Source organism: Anabrus simplex, chromosome 1 (assembly GCF_040414725.1).
Source record: "Anabrus simplex isolate iqAnaSimp1 chromosome 1, ASM4041472v1, whole genome shotgun sequence".
Classification (NCBI taxonomy): domain Eukaryota; kingdom Metazoa; phylum Arthropoda; class Insecta; order Orthoptera; family Tettigoniidae; genus Anabrus; species Anabrus simplex.
In genome coordinates this window covers 843,033,468-843,061,162 of record NC_090265.1, presented here as the reverse complement: position 1 = coordinate 843,061,162, position 27,695 = coordinate 843,033,468, and the positions used below count along the sequence as shown (strand labels likewise).

At 38.9% G+C, this 27,695-nt stretch overlaps 1 protein-coding gene across 2 annotated transcripts in view; it reads right to left on the bottom strand.

Moving 5' to 3' along the window:
* Nucleotides 1–27,695, bottom strand: part of Ube4B (Ubiquitination factor E4B) — a 287,660-nt gene that overhangs the window by 237,238 nt on the left and 22,727 nt on the right. The window contains exons 3-5 of one of the 2 annotated variants that reach the window (XM_067136402.2): nt 9,796–9,980; nt 9,543–9,710; nt 71–361 (exon numbers count right to left, since the gene is read on the bottom strand). In XM_067136402.2, coding sequence (XP_066992503.2) covers nt 71–361; nt 9,543–9,710; nt 9,796–9,980 — 644 coding nt within the window. The remainder of the gene's footprint in view (nt 1–70; nt 362–9,542; nt 9,711–9,795; nt 9,981–27,695) is intronic. The other variant, XM_067136403.2, reaches the window with a different exon arrangement.

Sequence of the window (27,695 nt, the reverse complement as noted above, 5' to 3'; positions counted from 1 at the left end):
CAGGATTTAATTTATTAATGGTTTGGCTTATGTTACAAACTAGTACAGCCATTACAGCTTTTAGACTTACTTTGGGATGGTTCCTCTCTTCAACAGCCACTCTGGCATAACAATCGACCAGATACATGAGACTCCGAGTGTGCACCGTCTGTTGAGTCTCCGTCGAGGTGCTTCCCATAGGATAGTGAGGAAGTGTAACTACGGGTGATAACAATGGACTCACTGCCACAGGACTTGTAGGACTATCCAAATTGTCTGGAGTGCTTGATGCCCCAGGTGCAACACAAACCAGATCTTGCAGAGGATTTTCACCACGTCCAAACTGTGACAGGACCTCCATCAAAGCTTGACTTACTAGGTCCTAAACAAACAAAATTAAAATTTTAAACAGAGATAATCCTATAGACATGATATAGGTTTTTGGGCTTATGCCGTGTCAAGAAAATAAGGTGAAATTCTTTAAGTTTCGCAGAGAACTATGCTCTGCATCATCAGAAGAAAAATCTCAACTGACCTTGAGAAAGGCTTCTCAAACAATGAACTCTGAATTTAGACGTTATAATAGAAGTGGAAATGATATGTTCATCACCAGATGACTCCCCGGACGCGGTACAGCGCTAGTGTTCGAAGCGGAAGCTGACTGAACCATCAGAATGAGAGGGTCACATAAAATGTGTATGCAATATATGATGTTGGCAGGTGTATGACATTGATACAAGCCCGGAATGAAACATCTGGCGATGAGGAACGTACAAATTTGGAAAACACCGAAACGAAATAACAATAGTGAAGGGACAGGGAAGGGAACTACCTACGTAAATCCTTAATGGCTGGCAACCAGGTATTAATTGATAGCCAGTGTCCCTGTTGAAATTGTTAGGATTTCTACGTATTTCCACAGATTCCCGTATAATCCTGGACCTGTAGTGTCTAGTGTGGGTAAGAGCTCGAGCATCTTGGAATATGACATCATGACCCAATGATAGAGCGTGCTCAGGTATTACTGATATGTCTGGCTGGTTGAGACGAACATTACGTTCATGCTCCTTGATACAGGTACCAATGGACCGGCATGTTTGCCCAATGTATACCTTACCGCAAGTACAGGGAATTTCGTATACCCAGAATGTAAAAGTGGGGACAATTTGTCCTGGATTTTACCCAGAATGTGAGCAATTTCAGTGACGGTGCCAAACGCCGTTTTTATATTGTGTTTGCGGAGGACCTTGGCAATTTGATCTGTGGTGTTGCACAGTCAACTTCTATTATAACATCTAAATTCAAAGTTCATTGTTTGAGAAGCCTTTCTTAAGGATAATTGAGATATTTCCTCTGATGACGCAGAGCAAAGTTCTCTGCGAAAAGTAAAGAATTTCACCTTATTTTCTTGACACGGCATAAGCCCAAAAGACTATATCATGTCTGTAAGTATGGGCCATGAAAGCATCAATGGCAACAGACATAATCCTATAAATCTAGTTTGCAAATTAAAATGGTCTTGTAATTATTTCACAACATGAATAGGTAGATTTCCTAATTTGTAACAATGAGACATGAAAAAAGCACACCTTGGCAGTGCTTCTCTTTCAGGACACCTCACTTGTTCATTCAGTTAAATACACATCCAATTAAAGATACAGTAGAGTCTCGCTCAACCGACCTTCGCTTATCCGACACTCCGTGTTATCCGACACTGGTAGGCTTCATTTGAAATTTAAGTGGATGCAATTCTAGGACACGGAGTGTGGAGGGTGCGACTGTGGGACAAGCACTGGCAGTCATGCGGTAGGATTGTTCAATGTAGTATTGGTTGGGTGCGGATGTTATAGTTTTCATATCCTCTGTGAGTATGGCGAGTAAACGTAAGAAAGTGATTGTTTCTGTGGAAGACAAGTAGAGTGGGTTAAAGAGACTGGACAAAGGGAAAACTCTCCAAAAATGGCTTCAGATTATGGTGTTGGACGTGTTACAGTGGGGGACTGGAAACATACGAGAGAATAAATTGAAAAGTGGTGCTCTACCAGAGCAACAAGTGATGCACTGAAAATTAGAAAGAAAAAAAAACAATGAAAAATGTACGAAAAAGTAAGTGAAGCACTATTTCTTTGGTTCACTAAAAACCAGGAAAAGGGCTTGTCAATATCTGGTCCCATTCTGCAAGAAATGGCGGTGTATATCCAGAAGGAGTTTAATAAAGGGACCCTAATTTTACTGCCAGTGCTGGATGGCTTGATCGGTGGAAAAAACGGTACAGCATTGGGCAGCTTAATATCTGTGGAGAAAAACTGTCAGCTAAATCCGATGAGGTTGTGAAATTTAAAAGACAATTTCAAGAAATAATTCTTGCTGAAGGATTAACCGGTGATCAGATTTTTAATTGTGATGAGACTGGGCTGAATTTCAAGATGCTGACATCAAAACTCTTGCAGCCCAAGCCAAGACGTCTGCACCTGGCTACAGGCGTAGTGAGAAAAGAGTACTGCATCTACTGTACAATTGAATTAATAAGTCAATAAATAGAGTCCCGTAAAACATAGTACATAATACACTATAGCCTTCCTGTTTGTTTTAGTTCAGTTTCAAAGTTATTCCGTATTATCCGACATTTTCGGTGATCCGACGTACTCCAGGTCACGTTTAAGTCGGATAATCGAGACTCTACTGTACCTGTCTAATAGTTTCAAAGTTCCTTATACAATCTGTCATTTCTAACTTGAATACTAAAGGCATTCTGACCAAGAATCACAAATAAAATACATTACAGGAACAATTTATACCAAGTGAGATGTAAATAAAATAATAATATTTTCATGTGGCTATTTCTAGCCGAGTGCAGCCCTTGTAAGGCAGACCCTCTGATGAGGGTGGGCGGCATCTACCATGTGTTGGTAACTGCGTGTTGTTGTGGTGAAGGATAGTGTTATGTGTGGTGTGTGAGTTGCAGGGATGTTGGGGACAGCACAAACACCCAGCCCCCGGGCCATTGGAATTAACCAATGAAGGTTAAAATCCCCGACCCGACCAGAAATCGAACCCGGGACCCTCTGAACCGAAGGCCAGTACGCTGACCATTCAGCCAACGAGTCGGACAGTTAGAAATAAGTATGTATATCAGCTTCAAATTACAATTACACTAGATTGAATTAATATATTATGCTGTAACAAACAACAATATTAATCTCCTTTTTCCTGCTTTCAGTAATAAAAGATAACTAGGAGTTTCCATTTAAAAATACGTACATCTGTGATGAAAATTATACTTCAGTACACTTTTAAATTAACTCCCCCTAATATGTGCGGCGCAACGGTACATCCACTGGTCTGCTACGCTCACAGCGTGTATGACGCAATGGTGTGCCACGACATTTGAAACGCTCGCTATGTGGATTTTGTAATAGTCATTTGCTTTATCGTAAGATGGCAGAAAGAGGCAACTTTCGACTATACTTTGAGCTATCTATTACTGCCAATAGATGTCGCATATATTTGCAGTAATTTATTTTTTTAAAATGTTTCAAGTTTGTTTTCAAACACGGTCCTGGCGGAGTAGTTTGTGATGCAGAAATAACTAATTTACTCGTTAATAATAGCGAGGAAAGTAATTCAGAGTGTAAGAGTAATAAAGAGGACGAGTTTGCTACAACTTCCAGTGACGATAGTGACACTGATAATGTAATTCATAATACGCCGAGAAATAAAAGCACATGGGGCGACTGCTACACAAAGTCATATTACTTACGTACAGCTGTCCAGGGATAATCAGATTAGCATATAGTTACAATATGTTATTGTGCATATTAAAAATATTTTTTCCTGTGCCCATTTGGAAACTATAGCGAAATCCATAAAATACCACACTCAGCATTGGGCGTAGGCTAGAAATAAAGCACCCTGTGGGAGCAGCTTGGAGTTTAACAATGTCACGCTTGAGGGGTTAATTGTATCCACTTATTACATGAGCTCACCTCCTAAACATTCTGTCCGTAAAAATTGTTCTACAAAATTCCTTGTTGTTTAAGAAATATTGACAGTGGTAATGTTAGGTGACACCCTGTATACCATTGTAAGTATCTTGGAGAGACCATTTCCTTTAACTCATGAGAGAAGAAAGCCCCAAAATATTGAGTCAAACATATGGAAAGAGCATTTTACCTCTGTAAACTCACGTCATGGTGTGGGTTACTGTAGTCACGTCCCAGTTCGTGAACCATGGGCAACGGCTGAGTAGCCTAGTAAGTGGTCCTGAGAGTAGGGATACCAGGTGTTACGGAATGGGAGTGGGAATCTCGGACATATTCTGGGTCATGGCCCTCTCTGTGCTCAGACGGCTAAGACTAAACAATCCACCGGGGTCCCTAACCCGTTAGAGGAGAGATCCTCACTTGGACTATGTGAAAGTAGGGTAGCATCCTGCTTCAGGAATTTACCGAGCTCAGAACGTTTGAAACTAGAATCGGACCTATGGGAGTAACGGATTCCCACTCCCATTTAACAGGCGACGGACTCCTTGGAAACAACTTGGCGATCGAAATGGAATTCGATGGGGAGATATCAATATTAATGGGGCTTATAGGAGAAAGAAAGTAGAACTGGTTGAGTAAGCAAAGAAGATGCATATGGATGTACTACGAGCAAGTGATATTCGGGTAAGGGGAGATAATGAGGAAGAGATTATAAAGTGTACTTGATGGGTGTTAGAAAGGATAGGGCAGAGTATGGGGTAGGGCTGTTTATCAGGAATACCATTGCATGCAACGCAGTTTCTGTTAGCCACGTAAATGAGCGAATGATGTGGGTAGATTTAGCAGTTGAAGGAATTAGGATGAGAATTGTCTCAGTGTATTCACCATGCAAGGGTGCAGATGAGGATGAAGTTGACAAGTTTTATGAAGCACTGAGTGACATTGCAGTCAGGGTCAACAGCAGGGACAAACCAAACCAAACCCCAAGGCACTACAGCCCTTGGCCTACCAAGTGACTGCTGCTCAGCACGAAGGCCTGCAGATTACGAGGTGTCGTGCGGTCAGCACGACAAATCCTCTCGGCCATTATTCTTGGCTTTCTAGACCAGCGCCGCTATCTCACCGTCAGATAGCTCCTCAATTCTAATCACGTAGGCTGAGTGGATCTCGCACCGTCAGATAGCTCCTCAATTCTAATCACGTAGGCTGAGTGGATCTCGAACCAGCCCCCAGGTCCAGGTAAAAATCCCTGACCTGGCCGGGAATCGAACTCGGGGCCTACGGGTAAGAAGCAGGCACGTTACCCCTACACCACGGGGCTGAACAGCAGGGATAGGATAGTGTTAATATGCGATTTTAATGCGAGAATTGGAAATAGAACTGAAGGGTACGAAAGGGTGATTGGTAAATGTAGGGAAGATATGGAAGCTAATGAGAATGGGAAGCGTTTGCTGGACTTCTGTGCTAGTATGGGATTAGCAGTTATGAATACATTCTTCAAGCATAAGGCTATTCACCGCTACACATGGGAGGCTAGGGGTACCAGATCCAAAATAGACTATGTCTTAACAAACTTCGAATTCAGAAAATCTGTTAGGAATGTACGAGTTTTCCAGGGATTTTTCGATGAAACAGACCACTATCTGATCTGTAGTGAACTACGTATCTCTAGGCTTAGGGTAGAGAAAGTGAAATCTGTCTGCAAACGAATAAGAGTAGAAAATATCCAGGACGAGGAAATTAGATGGACGTACATGGATATGATTAGTGAGAAGTTTCAAACAGTAGACAGTAAGCAGGTTCAGGATATAGAAAGAGAATGGGTGGCATGCAGGGATGCCGTAGTAGAAACAGCAAGGGAATGCCTAGGAACAACTGTTTGTAAAGATGGGAAAAGGAGAACGTCTTGGTGGAATGATGAAGTGAGAGCAGCACGTAAACGTAAAAAGGCTTATCAGAAATTGCTCCAAACAAGGGCCGAGGAAGACAGGGATTTGTATGTAGATGAAAGAAACAGAGCAAAACAAATAGTTGTTGAATCCAAAAAGAAGTCGTGGGAAAATTTTGGTAATAACCTGGAAAGGTAGGTCAAGCAGGAGGGAAACAGTTGAAAAGAATCTTAGGAAGGGAGGGAAAAGGAAATGAACAGTGTTTTGGGTAATTCAGGTAAACTCATAATAGATCCCAGGGAATCGCTGGAGAGGTGGAGGGAATATTTTGAACATCTTATCAACCTAAAAAAAAATCTTCCTGGTGGTGTTGCTAACAACCAAGCTCATGGGGAGGAGGTAAATGATGTTGGTGAAATTATGCTCGAGGAAGTGGAAAGGATGGTAAATAAACTCCATGGTCATAAAGCAGCAGGAATAGATGAAATTAGACCTGAAATCGTAAAGTGTAGTGGGAAGACAGGGATGAAATGGCTTTGTCGAGTAGTAAGATTAGCATGGAGTGTTGGTAAGGTACCTTCAGATTGGACAAAAGCAGTAATTACACCTACCTATAAGCAAGGGAACAGGAGGGATTGCAACAACTATCGAGGTATCTCACTGATTAGTATACCAGGCAAAGTATTCACTGGCATCTTGGAAGAGAGGGTGCGACCTGTGGTTGAGGGGGAAGTTGGATGAAAACCAGTGTGGTTTCAGACCACAGAGAGGCTGTCAGGATCAGATTTTCAGTATGCGCCAGGTAACTGAAAAATACTACGAGAGGAATAGACAGTCGTGTTTGTTTCGTAGATCTAGAAAAAGCACATGACTAGGTACCAAGGGAAAAGATGTTTGCCATACTGGGGGAGTGTGGAATTAAGGGTATATTATTAAAATCAAAGGCATTTATGTTGACAATTGGGCTGCAGTGAGAATTGATGGTAGAATGAGTTCTTAGTTCAGGGTACTTACAGGGGTTAGACAAGGCTGTAATCTTTCACCTTAGCTGTTCGTAGTTTACATGGATTACCTGCTGAATGGTATAAAGTGGCAGGGAGCAATTCAGTTAGATGGAAATGTAGTAAGCAATCTGGCCTATGCTGTCGACTTGGTCTTAATGGCAGACTGTGCAGAAAACCTGCAGTCTAATATCTTGGAACTTGAAAATAGGTGCAATGAGTATGGTATGAAAATCAGCCTTTCGAAGACTAAATTGATGTCAATAGGTAAGAAATTCAACAGAACTGAATGTCAGATTGGTGATACAAAGCTGAAACAGGTAGATAATTTCAAGTATTTAGGTTGTGTGTTCTTCCAGGATGGTAATATAGTAAGTGAGATTGAATCAAGGTGTAGTAAAGCTAATGCAGTGAGCTCGCAGTTGCAATCAACAGTATTCTGTAAGAAAGAAGTCAGCTCCCAGACGAAACTATCTTTACATTGGTCTGTTTTCAGACCAACTTTACCTTACGGGAACGAAAGCTGGGTGGACTCAGGATATCTTATTCATAAGTTAGAAGTAACAGACATGAAAGTAGCGAGAATGATTGCTGGTACAAACAGGTGGGAACAATGGCAGGAGGGTACTTGGAATGAGGAGATAAAGGCTAATTTAGGAATGAATTCGGTGGATGAAGCTGTACGCATAAATCGGCTTCGGTGGTGGGGTCATGTGAGGCAAATGGATGAGGATAGCTTACCTAGGAGAATAATGAACTCTGTTATAGAGGGTAAGAGAAGTAGAGGGAGACCAAGACGACAATGGTTAGACTAAGTTTCTAATGATTTAAAGATAAGAGGTATAGAACTAAATGAGGCCACAGCACTAGTTGCAAATACAGGACTGTGGCGACGTTTAGTAAATTCACAGAGGCTTGCAGACTGAACGCTGAAAGGCATAACAGTCTATAATGGTAATGTATGTATGCATATAATAAATTTGCAGAAGTAGATTTCATAACATTATATACTTTCACAAATTGGTATTTTATGTATGATTCATTTCTTGTATATAAAATACAAATTGAAGTTATTTTTCTTTTTAGTATTACCTATAAAAAGGCTGCAGAAATTATTCATTTATACAGGTAAATTATATTCTAGTTCTCAGTTCGCCAGTATTTTCACATTGTGAATTGTTACAATACATTAGAAATGAGACTCCGAAGCAAGCAGTACAGCCACGGCCTGTCCGAGTGCACAGCTCGGGTGGCAATAATATCTGCTCAGGGTAGATGTAAGCGGACAGTAAATCGAGAGATTAAAAGCACAACGGTTCTGTAATTAATGGCATGTGGCCTCCGAAGAGGCCAGGTTCAGGTCTTTTGACTTGATGCTGTATAGGCGACCTGCACGTCTGTGAGGATGTGGGGCCCTACTTATGATGAATTCTAATGATGAAGATGGCACACACATGCCCAGCCCCCAAGCCATTGGAATTAAGGTTAAAATACCTGACCGGCCGGGAATCAAACCCAGGGCCCCCTGAACCAAGGGTCAGCACGCTAATTGTTTAGCCATGGAGCCGGACAAACAGTTCTGTAATATTGTATTACACAAAGATAGACTGTTAACGAAGCCAATAACAAAGCAACTTGGAAAGGAGTGAATTGTAAGCCTACTGAGCAAGTGCCTGTTTGGTTTCGGTCACCTAACTATCAGCTTTCATTCAGGAGATATTGGGTTCGAACCCCACTGTCAGCATAGGAAAATGCTTGGGGTGTACCTTAATTAAGGCCATGGCTGATTCCTTCTCATTCCTAGACCTTTCCTATCCCATCATTACCATAAGGCCTATCTGTGTCGGTGCAACGTAAAGCAAATTGTAAAGAAAAATATTAAAAAATTGTGAGCCTAATCATTCTTTTGCACTTAATCAGGTTTACAAGGAAGTGTAAAGAGGTAAAGTAAAAAATGTATTATGCACCCATATTGCCCTATGTGTCTGAGAACTGGACAAGTAGGGAGGAGAGTAGAATTCAAGCCAGTGAAATGGAATACCTAAGAAGTATGATAGGAAGGACAAGGAAAGATTGAGAAAGGATGTCGGAATAGAAGGCTATAATGAGAGAACTGATAGGAGTAAACTAAGATGGTTTGGACATGAAGAGAGGATGAAGGAGGAAAAAATATCAAACCAGATGATGGAGAAGAAGTTCGAAGAAAAGAGAGCAAGATGGAGACCTAGAGTGGATCGATTCAATAAAGAGGAGTGCAAGAAGAAATCTGGACTGGGACAAAATGATGGAAGAGAAACGGTGGAAGGAGAGAGGAAGGTGGAGAAGTGCCATAACTGCCCCTACCCAGCAGGATCTACATAAGAGGAAAGGGGGAGGAGGATGATGAGTGCCTTAAAGTGAGTGTACAGTAAGTTCTTGCCACCTTGTTTCACAAGCCACTCCCGCACCTGCGCAGCACATGATAAGTATCAGTGTGCTCACTCACTAGTGGTAAGGACTGATCAGAGAAGTATAGTTTTCATTACCATTATTTACAATTAGACACCTCACCCCAACTCACTATTTAACATGAATATTCTTCCATTTACCTGTTCAAATCTCTTATTTCCAAAATGAATAATAATTTTGCCTAGACATTGGTCTAGCTGAACTAATAGTTGTTTCTTGTTTAGATAGAAAGGTAGAATTACCTGCACATCAAGGGTCACCTGTCCATCCTGTAGCAATTCATTGAAAGCAGAAGCTGTTTCTGGAAGGAAGATTGTCCCCTCAGTCTTTTCTCTCCAGGAAACACAGAGAACACGGGACACGGCCGAGTGCACTTGTTCCTCGCTCACTTCAGTACAGGAGCTGGATGTCTGCTTGCAAGACACAGCAATGTTACTAAAATATTCATAACAAACAAGAAAAGCTGTATTTCACCTTTCACACAATAGTACATACCCGGTGTCTTACCCCAGTCTCTTTGCGATCACTCTCTTCCACCTCCATGTTCTCAATACCCGAATCCACATCGACCTGTGAGACGAGACCACTCTTCTCGCAATTTGGCTCATCCACCTCCATCTGTGATGACGTATCTGTGCTTTGCGAATCACTTTTCTGAGTACCCAAGGGTGGAGGTGTAACTGTAATAAAATAAATATTAACATAATTATTGTCAATAAAGAGACAAGTTTGAATGGAAAGAAACAGAATACCAAAACTTAACTTGTACTAGATGCAAAACCAGAGAGCAAGAGGAATGTGAGAAGGTCATAGCTAAGAGGATTGGATAATGTCCCGGAAGCCCTCACAATAGCAGGAATAAATGGGTTAGGGAAAAAAAAAAAGCCCAATTGGGGAAGAAGTGGGAAGGACGATGTAATCTTCTACAGTTATGTTTCCCAACTAATATGAGACAAATGCTTTCCCCATAGAACATGTGACATTTTATAAGCCCTACTTGCTACCCATTCTCACCTATGGGCTGGAAGCTGCAATGCTGACCAGTAAGAATAACAATCAATGACAGGCAACAGAAATGAAGTTCCTTATTATAAAAGACTTGGCCATTGTGATAGAAACTCTGTCCGTACTAGTAACTCCCGTCTCAGCCAACGAGTGCTAGCATTTGGCCTGCATGAAGCACCTAGGCTGCAGTCTGCTATCGCAATGTGCTGTGCTTAGTATCATTACTCAGTGACAGAATATTGATTGTCATGGTTTACTGTTATGTTTCACTGTGTAATAACACTAAAGAAGGAGAGAAATAAGCGTCCTTCCATGAGTTTTCAGGAATCGTCTTATAACAGAGAAACGGTTGAAGGCCATTTCCCACCTAGGTAAGCGCTGGTGCCCATTTCTTTTGTATTTTCATTTATCAGGACGTCATACAAAGCAATACTGTGTCAAAAACAGACAGTAGTATCGAGAATGATAATTCAAATCATCTTTGTAAGTGCAAGGAAGTCAGAAATTTAAAACGTGTATTCTGAATTCTTGCAAACTACTATAAAGAAACTGAAAAGGCAACATGGTGAGATCCATAAAAAATTCAATAATATAAGCAAATTAGAAACTGCCTCCGAAAATAATGAAGGGAAGGCGATTTTCCTTCAAGAAGAGTTATGTACCTTCGGGAAAGTTGAACGCAAGTGGAGTGAAATGGTCATCAGATACTGCGTTTTATGGCAAAGCAAATCTCCATCTGCATATGAGTTTGTCCAAAATGTACCTTTGTTTATATTTTCCCCAGTATATCAACAAAAACACTATGTCGGCACCTGTTCAAAAGAAAACATTACTGAACATTCTTATTCTCCTTCTTAGGATGCCATCTCCCTACGAAGGTTGTGGATCCGACTGATTATGATAACTTGCAAAAAAAAAAAAAAAGCCAGCAACTCAAATGATTTCAACAGAATTTTATCCATACCAACTGCACAAACCTTTAAACCAGGAAGTTCTCAGTCTCCCCACAGATTGTTGTCCTTAAATTTTCCCCTCGACGATGGGTTGGAGAAGTCCATATCGTTCACCTCTCATGATGTGTCCGATGTACCTGAGCTTCTGCTCCTTGATGGTTTTTAGAAGCTCTTTTTTTCTTATGTAACAAGTTGAAGACTTTCTTAGTGGCCTTCCTTTCTACCCAGAATATTTGAAGCATTCTTCTGTACAAGTACATTTCAAAAACTTCACACCACCTCTCCAGCAAAGGGCTGAGCGTCCAGCCTTCAAAACCTCACAGAAGGCCAGGGAAAACATCCAAACTCCACTGGCAAACAGGCCCTCATAATGCTGAACAAATTTTTTGCTTGCCCGGTTCATTCTTAGGACCATAATGCTCCTCCACGATAGTCCCTAGATATTTCAAGGATGAATGAATATTACTGAGCTTATATTATGCAGACTATTAGAACAGAAAACCTTAGTTGGTGATGAAGGAGGCTTTGGTTCTCTTATTTTTTATATGATATGATTATTCAACCTGAAGCTCAATATTTATGTGCAGGAGATTCCGTTATCTGTTCACAGGATATGGAGGGACTGGAAAAAGAATGTTGCAAGGAGGGTGATATTGCCACACAACTTACATGCTATGTCTTTCAAGAGTTAGCATCTCATTTTGTAATTCCTAAGCACTACTTCTTCACTGACAATGCGACACGGTGCAAGTTAAGAGAACTTGCACAAAATCACCGTTGAAATAGAAGATACTGGTTTTTCAGTTATTAGAATAGTGACAGACAACTATGCTACAAATGTTAAAATGTTCTCCAGACTTTGTCACCGAAATACACTTCTTAAAAGTACAACTAGGCAACCATCCTCTATGTAACACTAGTAAGAGAGAAAAAAGGAAGGGATCCGATACCTCGAAAAATGAAGATATCGGCCAAAGAAAGACAAGGGCCACAAAGCTCTCGCATGCTCTAATATCGTCAGGGTTGAAACAGAACAAGAGTTAACCAAAGGAGGTGAGGTAGGATAGATAAACGTGAGGAGCCTGGCACAAGTAAGTGGAAGCAATTCTAGGAATTAGTTAAGGGCCCTGTTGTTGCCAACCCACGCTCCAATGTTCAGAGCCCCTGGGGCCCCTTTTAGTTGCCTCTTACGACAGGCAGAGGATACTGCAAGGGTTATTCTACTGCCCCCACCTACAGGGGAAACTTGGTGTGTGTGAAGAATGACAATATTCATAAAGAAAGTAAGAAATTATTATTCTATGTATACAATAGAAAAATATTAATGTAAGGAGTATATTTGTACAGGTACATCTTCCCTCCCTCATGCTGTTTAACTTGTTTTGCATTCAACAAGTTTTATCTATATACATAAAATAAGAGTTTTGTCTGTACATTGCTCAGAATCAAAAAAGAATGGTATTTCTACATCAGCGCCAAGGAAATGCAATTTTTAATTTTCTGTCATATCTGTCTGTACATCACAAGAAAATGGCTGAACAGAATTTAATGAAACTGTACATAAGTTGAGAAATAAGGTACTACAATTTAGGTTATAAATAATTTTATTTACGCTGGGTGAAATGGTGGTTCAGGGCAAAGCCTAAAATGTAATTCTCAAATATATATGTTATTAGTGGTCCTATCAATAAATACTACATAACAAAAGTTGTAGAAAATCCAATTTCCAATTATTTTTGTCTTGTACAGTTTTACCGCACTAGCTATGATAACAGAGATATTCATTAATTTAGATTTTTGTTGCTTAGTCTGTATGAATGCAGAGCCACAAGAAAATGGCTGAACGCAATTTAATAAAAATAGGTATGGTACTGGTATATAAAGTCTGGAAATAAGTCACTATAGTCTAGGCTATAAATAATTTTAGTTATGCTGGCTGAATGGTAGTTTAGGGGAAGGCCTAAAATTCAATTCCCAAATACATAAGTTATTAGAGGTCCAATTGATAAATATTACATCACAAAAATTATAGATCAATATAATTTTTGATTATTTCTGTCTTATACAGTTCTACCATACTGGCTATGATAACAGAGATATTCATAATTTATTCTTTTATTGCTTTATCCATGTCAACGCTCAGCATTCGCTGACATGGAAATATTGTTCAAGCGTATTAACTGCCAATGGTAGTTTTTCATGACTGTCTTACGGTGAAAAATCATGTGGTCATCAGCCCATATCGACAAGGAAAATTGTAAAAATAACTATCAAAATGAGAAAAAAATCCTGAAGGAACATCACGAAAGGAGGACTCACTTTATATTGGATACCTTAATATCACAGAGTTGGAAGGAAACTACCTGTAAATAACAAGGCCTACAATATTGAAAGCTCATAAAATTAATCAACAATAACATTACATTGCCTATTATTTGTTGTGATGTGCTTTGTCTCATCAGTTGTCACCCATGTCTAATAGATGGCATTACTGTTGCATGCCCAGAAGCCTAACCTACCTGAATATTGGTAGGAAGTAGCTGGGGAGTTAGAGAACTTTTGCTTTTAGCATGCCATTCCTCCGATAACTAGTGGTATGCAACACACGGTTTCATCGTAGTATCCGGGCTAATCGATCCCTGCTATGAGGCGCCAATAGGAATGGAGAGCATGCACACCTAACTGAAAACGGCAGAGCACAGCAATGTTCACCACTGTCTGTAGCCAGGTCATTCTAGCTGTGGAACTTGGCACTGTCAGAATGCCAGCGTAGTACTGTTCGTGAAAAGTGAGAAACTATGCCGCTTTTCATTTGATCGAGCATTTCGTATGACAGCATTGCTTGTAAGTGCGACCTTCCAGTCAGTTAATATTATATTCTGATAAGAATACTGACGTCATCGTAATGAGTGACCTAGTTTAATATTTGTCTGTGACTGTTACAGCATCACAGGAAAAATAGATGGATTTAAATGAAACTTTGTGTTTCTGTTTAGAATATTTGACAATCTATCACGGTGGTATAATGTTAAAGTGAAAGGAGAAGCCATAGTTCATCCCTTCTTTCATAGCATCAGACTTAGTATGAGGCTACAGTATGCATGAAATAAAGATCAGAGAAGACTCAAATGTGCAAAATAAACTGTGCTTTATTAAAGACTAGCTGTAGTACTCATCATTTATGGGACAATCACTTAGCATGTGCATGATTACATGTTTGTCTACTCCTCATGTTGTTCCCTAGATTTTGAGGCACCTGTCAGCGTCTAATCGTGACGTATCCACTTCTTTGCTCTCTGTGGTCCTTTGTGCTTTAATATTTTTGTGCATTATTGCTGATCTTTATTTCTCTTCCCTCACCACTGAAAAAGGAACTGATAAATAAATAAAAGAAAGTCAGGTATCCAGTTAGTATTAAAAAAATAACTGGCATGTGTACAAAGCCTTTAAAACATTGCCAGAACAATCTTCATAACTCTCCTTATAGTCTATAGAGTTAGTTATTGGCTCTTGGAACTTTCTCACGACTGCCACCGGTATTTCCCTTATTTTTGGCAGTATCGGATAAAAGTATAGAACAGAAAATCATTGTGAACTGTTTTCGTGTAAAACCAACCATAAGAGACATCAAGTTTTATGCTTTAGACCCTGCCTGAATTACACACTCCTGCTGAAATTTGTTGAACAACTTATAGCCAATAGATCTGCTCTCTCTCTCTCTCTCTCCTTCCTCTTCACCAGTCAAGGATACAGTCACAAGAGATCTGAAGAAAACTGCACCTTGGTCTCTACTGTATGCTGATGAAGTGCTCTTAGCCTATGACCCTCAACATCAAGTCCATCTAGGAAGTACCGCCTTGCTGAAGTTAGCCTGTCTCAAAGTAAATTTTTTTTTGAAAATGTCAAAATCATTCAAAAACCATCAAAATCAGTGGTGTTTATCTACCAACAACAAGAACTTAAGTATCTTCGCTTGACAACTGCTGCTGATGGAATCCTCAATGCAGAAATCTAACCACTTGAACAGTGCACAGCTTAAATGGCAGTCTGTAGATGGTGTACTCAGCGACAGGAAGATTTCGGACTGGTTCAAGTTGAAAACATACCGTTCTGTGGTCTGCTCAGTTGCCTGTATTGTGCTGAATGCTAACCTCTGAAAAAAAGAATGGAACGACAATTTGCTGTCATGGAAACAAACAGGTGGACATCTGCCCTGAAACAGCATGATCATGTCACAAATGACAAAAGTTCGCAGGCTGTATGGAGTGGTACCAATCACTGAAAAGATGAGAGTAAGCTGTCTACACTGGTATGAGCATGTACTTCCGAACAGAAGCAGCAACAGTAGCAAAGACTGGTTTTATTTTGCAAGCAGATGGGAAATGGCTGGCAGGAAGATGGAGGCAGCACTGGATTGACACACTGCATGAAGATCTCAAGGCCTCCACCCTGATTAGGCATGTGATCGTGCAAAGTGGCGACAGAGAGTCAAAGAGTGGACCCTGCCAGCATGTGCTTAAGCACCAAGGAAGGTAAAGAAGAAGATGAAGAATGAAGAGGCCCGACTCTTCAAAATAGCTAATTTTAGCATAAAGAGAAGTAAAAAAAAAAAAAAAAAAAAAAAAAAAAAGAGGGAAAAACCAGGAAGGGCATGAAAATGAGAGATTCCTTAGACTTCACAAACTAATGCTGCCAACGTAGGAAGGGAACAAGAGTCGACCAAGGGAGATCGAACGGGGAAAAAAGTGAAGACCATGGTCACAAATACAAAGAACCAATATCACATGCAGCCAAGGGTCCCCCTTTTAGTCATCTCAAACGACAGGCAGGGGCACAGATCTAACCACTACCCTATCTAGTGCCAAGGATATGAATATTTGAAACTTTTACCTTTCACCCCTCCAAGAACCTTCATGGCCTCTACGGAGATGACTTTAATGACAGCCAGGGGATACTGTAGATGTGTTCTATGGCTCTAAACTGACATCCACAGGGGAGCCTGAGGACAGTTATTATAGTACCAACAAACATTAATATTATTTACTCGACACGCAGGTTGCCCATACGGCGGCAACTTGAAAGACCAGCACCAGGTTTCTCTCCAGAGGCCATGCGTCATTAATTATTAAATCATTAAATTTTAATGCCTGTGAATTCACTCAGCCACAATGAGCTCCTTTAGTACATTTAAAAAATGCATTTCAGTGTTAGTCCACTTCCACACTTATTCAAAATCTTCAGTTTATCTCTCGTTCATACAATATACAGGGCATTTCAAAATGAATATTGTTTTAAGGCTCTGTAGTACTTACTGCATTGAATTTACAATTATAAACAATACATCAAACGAAAGAGCAACTCAATGTTCAACAAGTGTTCGTTCCTGTGCACATGCACTGGTTCTTGTGTCTAGTAGCTAATAGCGAAGATGGCGACTGGGGAACAGAAAGCTTTTTGTGTTTTACAGTTTGCAAGGACTGAATCTGTAGTTACAGTGAAACATGTGTTCCATTGTAATCCTCCAAGTGATAACTTCCATAGATGGTATCATAAGTTTGAAGACACCGGAAGAGTACTGGACGACCAACAAAGGAAGCATGTGTTGATCAAAGAGAGCCCTTCATGCGTTACTCCAAGAAAACAGTTCGGAGCCAGCAACCTAACAGATTTAAGAAACAGGACTGAAGCAGCTGTTGCAACAATATTACCAGACACACCGAGCAAGATGTGGTACGAACTCTGTTATCTACTCGATAGGTGCTGTGTGACAAACGGTGCTCAAGAGTGAATACTTGCAGGACAAACTGTCCGAGTTGCTCTTTCACTTGATATACTCGTATTATTTAACAAATACAAGTTCAATGTAATAAACACTACAGAGCCTTAAAACCCCGATATTCATTTTGAAACATACTGTATACTGGAGTTCATTTGCTGACTTGAAAAAGAAATACTTGCTTTTTTGTTGTTGTTATGTTTTAATCTGTAATTGTAAATATATGAATTAATAGGGTGCTGATTAATCAGAAGAGAACAGATTGTTTATTCATACACACATGTAGACTGAGTGCTTTTAGGTACAACAATCCATAATGAAGATGTATGCATGTATCCTTAGATGATGCTGTAAAAGTTACAGGATTCACATGCTAAGAACACCATCCATTAAGCATTTCCTGAACAGAAACATTTCACAGATGACCTGAATTTTAGGCAGAAATGTCTTAACGAGGTTTTAGTGTATATGTAAATACAGATTTAATATTGCGTGTATCAACTCCAATGCTAAATAGATAAGAAATTATTATGCTGGACCCATAAATCCATATTATTGTATGAAGATTGTTTCTTCAATGGAATCTGAACTGCACCAACCATTCTGTTTTAAAAATGCATAGGGTGGTGGCAAAATTTTTCCTTACATAAATCCTAAGACAACTGATAAAAATGATCAATGTAGCGTGATAGTAATAATATCTAAGAGCTATTTGGTAATCTTTCATTGTAGCAGTGGTATCAGCCAGTGACACCTGTCAAAAATACTCCGAAGCACTACTCATGTACAAATTTAAAATTGGTATAATCTCCTTAAACACAGAAATTAGGTATAGGAAAGACATTCATAACTATCAAACTAGGTCAACAGATCAGGTTTACACTGGCCATGTATCTCCAAGGTATGGAATAAAAATTACAGCATATTCTGCCCAGCATCATGTAACAAATTGCCAACTGAGTTAAGGAGTATTAATTTTTTTTTTCACTATTTAAGAAGTCTGTTTTTAGATATTTTTTTCAAAAATATATAGAAATGGATTAATTATTGCCACAGTTAAATATAATAGTTAATTATCTCCAGTGTACTGCCAATATTGTTGTGACCAGCATATATTATATTATAAAATATTTTTACCATTAATTGTAAATGCCAAAACTGTAAAGGGCAGTCCCTCACTCGAGTTATTAGCTCATTGGGACAATACTGATAAATAAATAAATAAATAAATAAATAAATAAATAATAAAAAATCATGTATATCATTCATGTGGTTTTCAAGTTATAAAAAAGGGAATGCAGTAAAACCTCGATAAATTGAGAACATGTGTAACACAAAGTTTTAGTCTGTTAGCACCTGGAATTGATGGCATTCCCTCTGAATTACTGACTGCTTTATGAAAAACCAGCATGGCAAGGTTATTCCATTTAATGTACAAGATGTATGAGACAGGAGAAGTGCCATCCAATTTGTGGCAGAATGTTGTTATACCTATTCCCAAGAAAGCCGGTGTTGACAAGTGTGAAAACTACCACACCATTAGTTTAGTATCTCACGCCTGCAAAATTCTAACACGTATTATTTACAGGAGAATGGAAAGACAAGTTGAAACTGAGTTGGGAGAAGATCAGTTTGGCTTCACAGAAATGTAGGAACATGGTGAAGCAATCCTGACTTTACGTCTGATCTTAGAGGATCGAATTAAGAAGGGCAAGCCCACGTACATGGCGTTTGTAGATCTAGAAAAGGCATTTGATAATGTTGATTGCACCAAGCTATTTGAGATTCTGAAGATCGGGATCAGGTATCGAGAAAGAAGAATTATCTATAATCTATATAAAAATCAGTCTGCAGTGATAAGAATCAAGGGGTATGAAAAAGAAGCAGCAATCCAGAAAGGAGTGATGCAAGGCTGCAGTTTGTACCCCCTCCTTTTCAATGTTTATACAGAACAGGCAGTAAAGGAAATCAAAGAAGAATTTGGAAAGGGAATCATAATCCAAGGAGAGGAAATCAAAACCTTGAGATTTGCCAATGATATTATTATTTTATCCCAGACTGCAGAAGATTTGGAGAAGTTGCTGAATGGTATGGACGGAGTCTTGGGCGAGGAGTACAAGATGAAAATAAATAAGTCCAAAACAAAAGTAATGGAGTGCAGTCGTACGAAGTCAGGTGATGCAGGAAATATATTAGATTAGGAAATTAAGTCTTAAAGGAAGTGGAATGAATAATGTTACTTGGGTAGTAAAATAACTAATGATGGCAGAAGTAAGGAGGACATAAAATGCAGGCTTGCAAAAGCAAGAAAGGCTTTTTTTAAGAAAAGAATTTTGTTCACTTCGCATATTGATATAGGAATTAGAAAAGTATTTTGAAGACTTTCGTTTGGAGTGTGGCGTTGTATGGAAGTGAAACATGGACAATAACTCACTCAGAAAGAGAATAGAAGCTTTTGAAATGTGGTGTTACGGAAGAATGCTGAAGGTGAGATGGATAGATCGAATCACAAATGAAGAGATACCGAATTAAATTGGTGAGAGGAGATCGTTGTGGCTAAATTTGACGAGAAGAAGAGATAGAATGTTAGGACACATCTTAAGACACCCAAGATTTGTGCAGTTGGTTTTTAAGGGAAGTGTAGGGGGTAAGAATGGTAGGGGTAGACCAAGGTATGAATATGACTAGCAGATCAGAGCAGATGTAGGATGCAGCAGTTATGTAGAAACGAAAAGGTTAGCACATGACAGGGTGGCATGGAGGGCTGCATCAAACCAGTCTATGGATTTATGACTCCAACAACACAACAACAGCAGCAAAATGTTGCAAAAATGCAGTTCCATTTTTATTAAAACATCAATTCTTACATAATTATGAATGTATTGATCGGTCTGTTCACACAAAAAAAGAAATAGATTTTTAGAGCGCTTCACCCTCTTAAACGACATATACTTCTGTATGAGCTAAAGGCCAAACTAATACAGACACTGATTCTCCTTATTCTTGATTACTGTGATGTTTTAGTTGACACGGTAAAGGAACAAACACTTCAACTTCAACGAGCACTGAACTCCTGCCTGCGATTTATTTATGATATCAGGTATGATGTTCACATCACCCCATAATATCAGGCTCTCTCATGGCTGAAGCCTGATAAACGCCGGCAGATACACATTTTAATAATGGTGTTAAGAGTGTTAGCTGAAGACCAGCCACTGTATATTCCTTCTAAATTCACCTTTCTTTCATCTTTTCACAATCTAAATACCCGTTCAAGCTCAGTTCTATTCCAGTACACCACACAAATAAAATTAATAGATCATTAGTGGTGCCCGATGCCAGATTATGGAATTCGCTGCTTGCTCAGGTCAGAGAAACTAGCTCTTTATTGTACTGTCTCTTAAAACAAAAATCACCACCACCAACTAGCTCTTTACCAAGACTTAAAGTCACCTGCCTTGACTATCTGCTGAAGACAACTAACTGGAAGAAGTATGAACGTGCGCATGTCTGAAGTTTAGTTAGAGTTTAAAGAGTTTTCAATATTAAGAAGTTTTAATATTAATTTAGTCAATAATTCATTTAAATTAATTTTAATGATATTAATTTATTCAGTTTCAACTATTTTAATTATTTTAGTATTTTATTTATTTTAATTAATAAGTGGTTAAGGGTAAAAGAGAGCCTAAACTTCGCCACTGAGAAAGGCTCAAATAAATAAATAAATAAATAAATAAATAAATAAATAAATAAATAAATAAATAAATAAATAAATAAATAAATAAATAAATAAATAAATAAATAAATAAATAAATAAATAAATCAGTTATTAGAAACTATAACACTGATTTTATAAACAACAATCTTTTCAACTAAGTTTTTATTAAATTTCAGAATGTATCTGAAAGACATTACTTTTCTACAATTTTTCTTAAAATCGTCACAAACCAATTTTTTAAAATTTAATATTGTTAAACTGAAAACTTGATCATTCGAAACAGTGGAAACATGTTCCTCTTCCCTTGAGATTTGATTTATTGGAGTTTTACAGTACTATGACATTCACAACACTTACACAAACACTTTAGTTGTAGACTGTTAAGCCTATGCCTTCACGAACCTTGTAATCACGAACACACTCTTCTGACAAAAGAACAAATTTAAGACTTCCTGGCAACACCCCAGACCAAAACCGGGTATCTAATCGATTACGTGATTGTACGTACCCGAGACAAACGGGACATATTCATCACAAAGGCTTTGATAAGTGCTGATGTCTGCTGGACTGAACACTGACTGATATGGTCTGTTATGGCTCTGCAAGTTAATCAGAAACACAGGAAGCACGGAAAGCGTATCAGATGTACGGTGAACACTGAACGTCTCAAAGACGATAGCGTTAAATCGAAATTACACCAACTCCTTGATGAAAAGCTGCCTGAGAATTATCTAGAGAATGTCAAAGACCATTGGCAAATGTTCAAGACAGCAGTGCTCTCAGCCTGTGAAGAATCGGCTGGTTTCGCCAAAAAGAAACATGCAGATTGAAATTCAGTCTCTCATAGAAACAAAAAGGAAAGCATTCAATGTCTGGCACAATAACCCTAAATCTACCTCCAAAAGGCAAATGTATCAAAATGCAAAAGCTGAAGTCCAGAGGAAAACTTGGGACATGAAAAACCAATGGTGGATATCTAAATCCCATGAATTGCAGCATCTAGCTGACACAAACAACACCCATGCTTTCTTCAACGCAACTTCTTTTTTTTTTTTGTTGCTAGTTGCTTTACGTCGCACCAATACAGATAGGTCTTATGGCAACGATTGGACAGGGAAGGGCTAGGAGTGGGAAGGAAGCGGCCGTGGCCTTAATTAAGGTACAGCCCCAGCATTTGCCTGGTGTGAAAATGGGAAACCACGGAAAACCATTTTCAGGGCTGCCGACAGTGGGATTCGAACCTACTATCTCCTGAATACTGGATACTGGCCGCACTTAAGCGACTGCAGCTATCGAGCTCGGTAAATGCAACTAAAACTGTATATGGTCCATCTCACAATGGAATAAATCCCATAAAATTGAAAGATGATACTGAAATTCTCCTGCTGAAAAGAACATTTTGAAGAACTACTGAACAGGGACACACAAAATGATGGCAACATCTTTACCCAAATTCCTCAGAGCCCTATACAAGACCACCTTGACGAAGCTCCCATTCTATTAGAAGTGAAAATTGCCATCAGTCAACTCAAGAATAATAAGGCACCAGACATGGATGGAATTCTTGCTGAGCTCTTCAAGGAAGGGAACCCATCACTAGTTCACCACATACATAACCTCATTGACAAGATCTGGCAAACTGGAACCATACCTGGTGATCTAAGGGATGCCCTGACAGTAACCTTATTTAAAAAGGGTGGCAACTATCGAGGGATATCGTTGCTTTCTGCTGCTGGCAAAATTCTCACCAGAATACTGACCAACCACCAGAAACAACTGGCCAAAACATTGTTGCCTGAAACTCAATGTGGCTTTAGACCAAATTGAGGCGCAATTGATATGATCTTCTGTGCCAGGCAATTGCAGGAAAACTTAAGAGAACAAGGCCAGTCTCTATATATGGCGTTCATTGCTATTGTTAAGACCTTCGATTCAGTCAATCGAGAAACTCTTTGGAGGATCCTATCCATAATTGGTTGCCCTCCAAAACTCAATAAAGAGTCTTTGATTACTTCATAATGATATGACTGGTGCAGTCCTTAACAGCAGTGAACCTGGAGAACCATTTAAGATCGCATGGGTGTAAAACAGGGCTGTGAGATTGCCCCCACACTGTTTTCCATACATATTGGTGTCAGACTTCATTTGGTCAAAGACAAAATTCCAAAGGGGGTAGAAACTGCATACAGGACAGATGAGGACTATTCAATCTTAGCAAACTGCAAGCAAACACTAAGATATCTACTACTTCTATTCTTGAACTTCAGTATGCTGACGATAACGTTATATTGGCAAACTCTGAAGATGATCTTCAGCATACTCTGAACGCATTTAACGAGGCATATAGCAGCATTGGTCTAGACATAAACACTAGTAAAATTTTATATCATCCTGCACAGACCTGTAATGCTGCTGCTTCTGCATTCATGGTTAATGGAACTAGCTTAAAAAATATTGAACACTTTCCCTATCCAGGCAGTCACCTTTCAACAAATGCAAACAATGACACTGAAATTTAATATCGTCTCAAATGTGCCAGTGCAGCCTAGGGTCATATGCGAAGTAGGGTGTTTGACAACCGGAACATCAGTACACAAACTAAGCTGTATGTATACTAAGCTGCTATTGTTCCAACTCTATTCTATGGTTGTGAAACTTGGATTACATACAGAAGGCACTTACTATGCCTGGAAAAATACCATCAATGCTGCATTAGGAGAATCCTAGGAATAAAATGGCAAGACAGACGCACTAACATAAGCGTTTTGGAGCAAGCTAATACAACCAGCATTGAGGCTCTCATAATAAAACACCAGCTTTGATGGACAGGTCATGTAATTCGCATGCCTGAGTCACAACTCCCAAAACTAGTCATGTACTGTCAGTTGAAGGATGGACAGAGAAAACTGGGTGGGCAACAAAAACGATATAAAGACATTCTGAAGGCGAATCTAAAGAAATGTCAAACTGACCCTGAAAATTGGGAGGTTGTGGCATCCACTCGTCTAGAATGGCAGTGCATCGTCCACCACGGAAATCTATTCTTTGAACTACAATGGAGGAAACATCTGGCCAACAAATGCAATGCTAGGAAAGAGCGGATGAAAAGCATAAGTATCAACCCCCAAGGACCAGTGCCAACTTTGTGGAAGAGTCTGTAGTTCCAGAATTGGATTATACAGCCATCAAAAAACAAATGTGATTTAACATACCTCTGAAAGACAATCATACTAGTTAACGAGTGATAGCCTAATAATAATAATAATAATAATAATAATAATAATAATAATAATAATAATAATAATAATAATAATAATAATAATAATAATAATAATAACAATAATAATAATGCCTTTCTATACTCAGTCTGCAAGTGTCGTTCAATTAACAACACACATCACTGCAGGTTTGCTTGGTATATATATATATATATATATATATATATATATATATATATATATATATATATATTACGTGGAAAAAAAAAAAGATGGCAATCGGTCTTAACAACAGTAAGGTAATTTTAATTTATTTTAGAGAATGTTATAATTCTGACAATACAACAGAGTAGTTGCCTTTTCCTGTCTTGTCACACATTAGGCAAAAAGAAGTGACCTTGATGAGTTGCCAATTTAAGTTATTTCTTAATCAGAAGCTAAAATAGTAATTACATTGACCTATTTATAAAAATAGCTACTAGAAAGAATTAGATTATGTGATAATTTGCTGGATTCCAGATTCTTTTCAGGACTCTATTTACTATAGTATATTGATTTATATGATATAGTCTATGTCAAAGAGGAAGACATTTCCTTTAGTCGTCTTTATGAAGTTAAAAATATTTTGGACTGGCACAAATGATATTTAACATGGTGAAATTTTCCACACAGCGCAGCACACTGAGTGGGTGGGATAACGCAATAACATAGAAGCCGCTCAGCTGGACAATTCTGAGTAGCCTCTCAAAGCCAAAACACTTCCCATTCTGACACTGACAACAGGTAATCAGATAATGAAAGAAAACTACATTTATCATTGTAATATAAAACTTCAGCCTTTCTGAGAGTTACCATAATGTATGCATGTTTCTTTATTTTTCTAATTTATTTTTGTTTCAAGGGACAAACTATTGATCTCTGTAGTGTAACAATTACCATGTTACATTCCCCCAACTAATGCAACTAGCCACAAGTAATTTTAGTTTATACATAGTGGGCAAGGAAGAAAAATCACAAAATTTGAAAAAATCTACCTATTGTCGCAGCCACCAAATTAGGCGGGTCAGAGAAATTACGCTGTTGCCAATGATATGTAGCAACTGGCGAAGAAAAATCTAACTGAACACATCATTTCGGAGCGCGAGGCAAGTTATTGTCTCTCAAGCTCTTGATGTTACTTCATACAATGTTTCGAAACAAATTATACTACAAGCTTCAGAAAAGACTGCTGATTTCAGTGGAAAGTAGACTCAAGACAGAATAACATCGCAGCAGGTGGGATGGTATGGACATATGCGACGTATGGATGCTAACAGTTTTTTTCCTTACAATTTTCTTTATGTCACACCAACACAAATAGGTCTTATGGTGACGATGGGAAAGGAAAGGACTAGGAGTGAGAAGGAAGCAGCTGTGGCCTTAATTAAGGTACGGTCCAAGCATTTGCCAGGTTTGAAAGTGGGAAACCGCAGAAAACCATCTTCAGGGCACCTGAATGTGGGGTTCAAACCCACAATCTCCCAGATACAAGCTCACAGCTGCGCACCCCTTACTGCACGGCCAGCTCATCTGGTCTAACAGGTCGTGGTGGTGATTATTGTTTTAAGAGGAGTACAACTAGGCAACCATCCTTTGTGTAACACTAATCATAGAGAAAGACTAAGGGCCATCAAGGGCGTGAAAATGAAAGACTCCCTAGGTCTCGAATGCTCTAATACCATCAGGGTCGGAAATGAGCAAGAGTTGACCAAGCAAGGCTGGATAGGATAGATGAAAGTGAGGAGCTTGGCACAAGTAAGTGGAAGCAATGCCAGGACTCAGCTGAGGGCCCTGTGGTAGCCAACCCACACTCCCAAGTTCAGAGCCTGTGGGGTTCCTTTTAGTAGCCTATGATGACAGGCAGGGGATACCATGGGTGTTATTCTACTGCACCCACCCGCAGGGGGATGGATGTTAATAGATTACCAAAACTTGGAGACAAAAGACCAAGAGGGCGATTAAGACTCAGGTACAAGGACATGGTGAAAACTAACACTGAACAGCGAGGACATACTTTGGAAAGCACTGAAGAGGGGGAGAGGTTCAGAGACCAGAACTGGTGGAGAAGCCTTGTTCGCTGACCCATCGCTTAAGATGGAACAATATTGGATATGTTTGTGCGTATATATGTATGTATGTATGTACTGTACTGTACAACAGCAAGCATTTTCTTCTTCTTTTATGACCGCATAGGATCACTTTAGTCAGTCCATCGTTCAGGTCTCTTTGAAGGGATTGTTTGGGCCTTGCGGTCCTACCAGTACTTCTTCAGACGCTCCACGATCTTTGTGCCCTTTCCTCGGTTGAAAATATGTGTGTTGTTGGTTTGTTTCGTGTAAGGGTAAAGTGGAGGTTTGTATTCTTGAGTTTTGTACTCAATTTTAACTTATTTGTGGTGTCTTCTGTTGTAAGGCTTATTTCCTTCAGATCCTCTCTTACTTCTCTGATCCATTTACATCCTGTTGTGGTATTTTTTGATACGAGATTGTGTTGTACTAGTTGTTTCAGAAGTCTCGAATCCTGCATCCTCATGATATGTCCAAAGAATCCCGGTCTCCTCTCACACATAGTATTTGTAATGGGTTCTAGTTCTTTGTACATGACTTTGTTAGGTAGTATCCGCCACTGTCCATCTTTCTGGTATTTTTTGTTGATGCACGTTCTTCCAATCCCCCTTTCCATTTTCTGAAGTCTGTCAGTCTTTGAAGCATTTTATTGCAGGGTAACAAACATTTGCAGGATACCCCTAGTTCAGTGTTGATCCACCATAACACAGAGACAGGCAGTGATAGAGTAAGTCATGTAGCAAGCTTTGCAGTCAATACACTTCGTTATTCGTCACTAAGGCTTAGATTTCTACAACGTCTTTTTTATCTGGTCTAATTTTACACAGTTACATTAAACATATTTCTAGCTGTTGTGATCACTTTTGTGTTTAATAAACAATTTTATAAAGTACCATTTTGTAATAAAATAAAAATTACTGATTATTTTTGAGCAATTTATGTTACATCCTATTTTACACACAATAATACTGATAACATCCTTAATATTATTTATTCTTAATTCATTATTCCAAAGTTAACAGTAGAAAAAAAACTTCCATAATTTTTTTAGATGTAAATATAAAACAGAACAAGGAGGAATTTTCTTTTAGGATACATAAAAAGTCCACCTTTACTCCTACCACAATAAGAAACCACTCGTTGCATCAGAATCACAAAAAAATATCAGCCTACCAGTCACATACACAGACCATTCAACACACCCCTCTCCCATAGAGAACGAGGAAAAAAGAACTACTCTTTATCTGCAAACAAGCTCAATATAATTGTTTTGGACTTAATATGGTAAACCAAATAATTAGAAAATTCAAACAGAAGTTTCAAACGAATCTAACATCTGAACTAAAGAAGAATGATACAGTATATGATAAATATGCTAGATTCACTTTCAACAATCCCAATATATATGCAGCAACGAATCTGTTCAAAAAATATGACTATAAAATTGCGTATTTAACTAGCAATAATACTAAGCAAAAATTGTTCAACTACAATAGTGTTAATTCCCTAGGGAAGGACAATCATTTAGATTCAGGGGTGTATAAACTGAACTGTCACCAATGTGAAAAATCTTATGTGGGGCAGACCAGACTTAATTTTACGATAAGATATCTTGGGCAC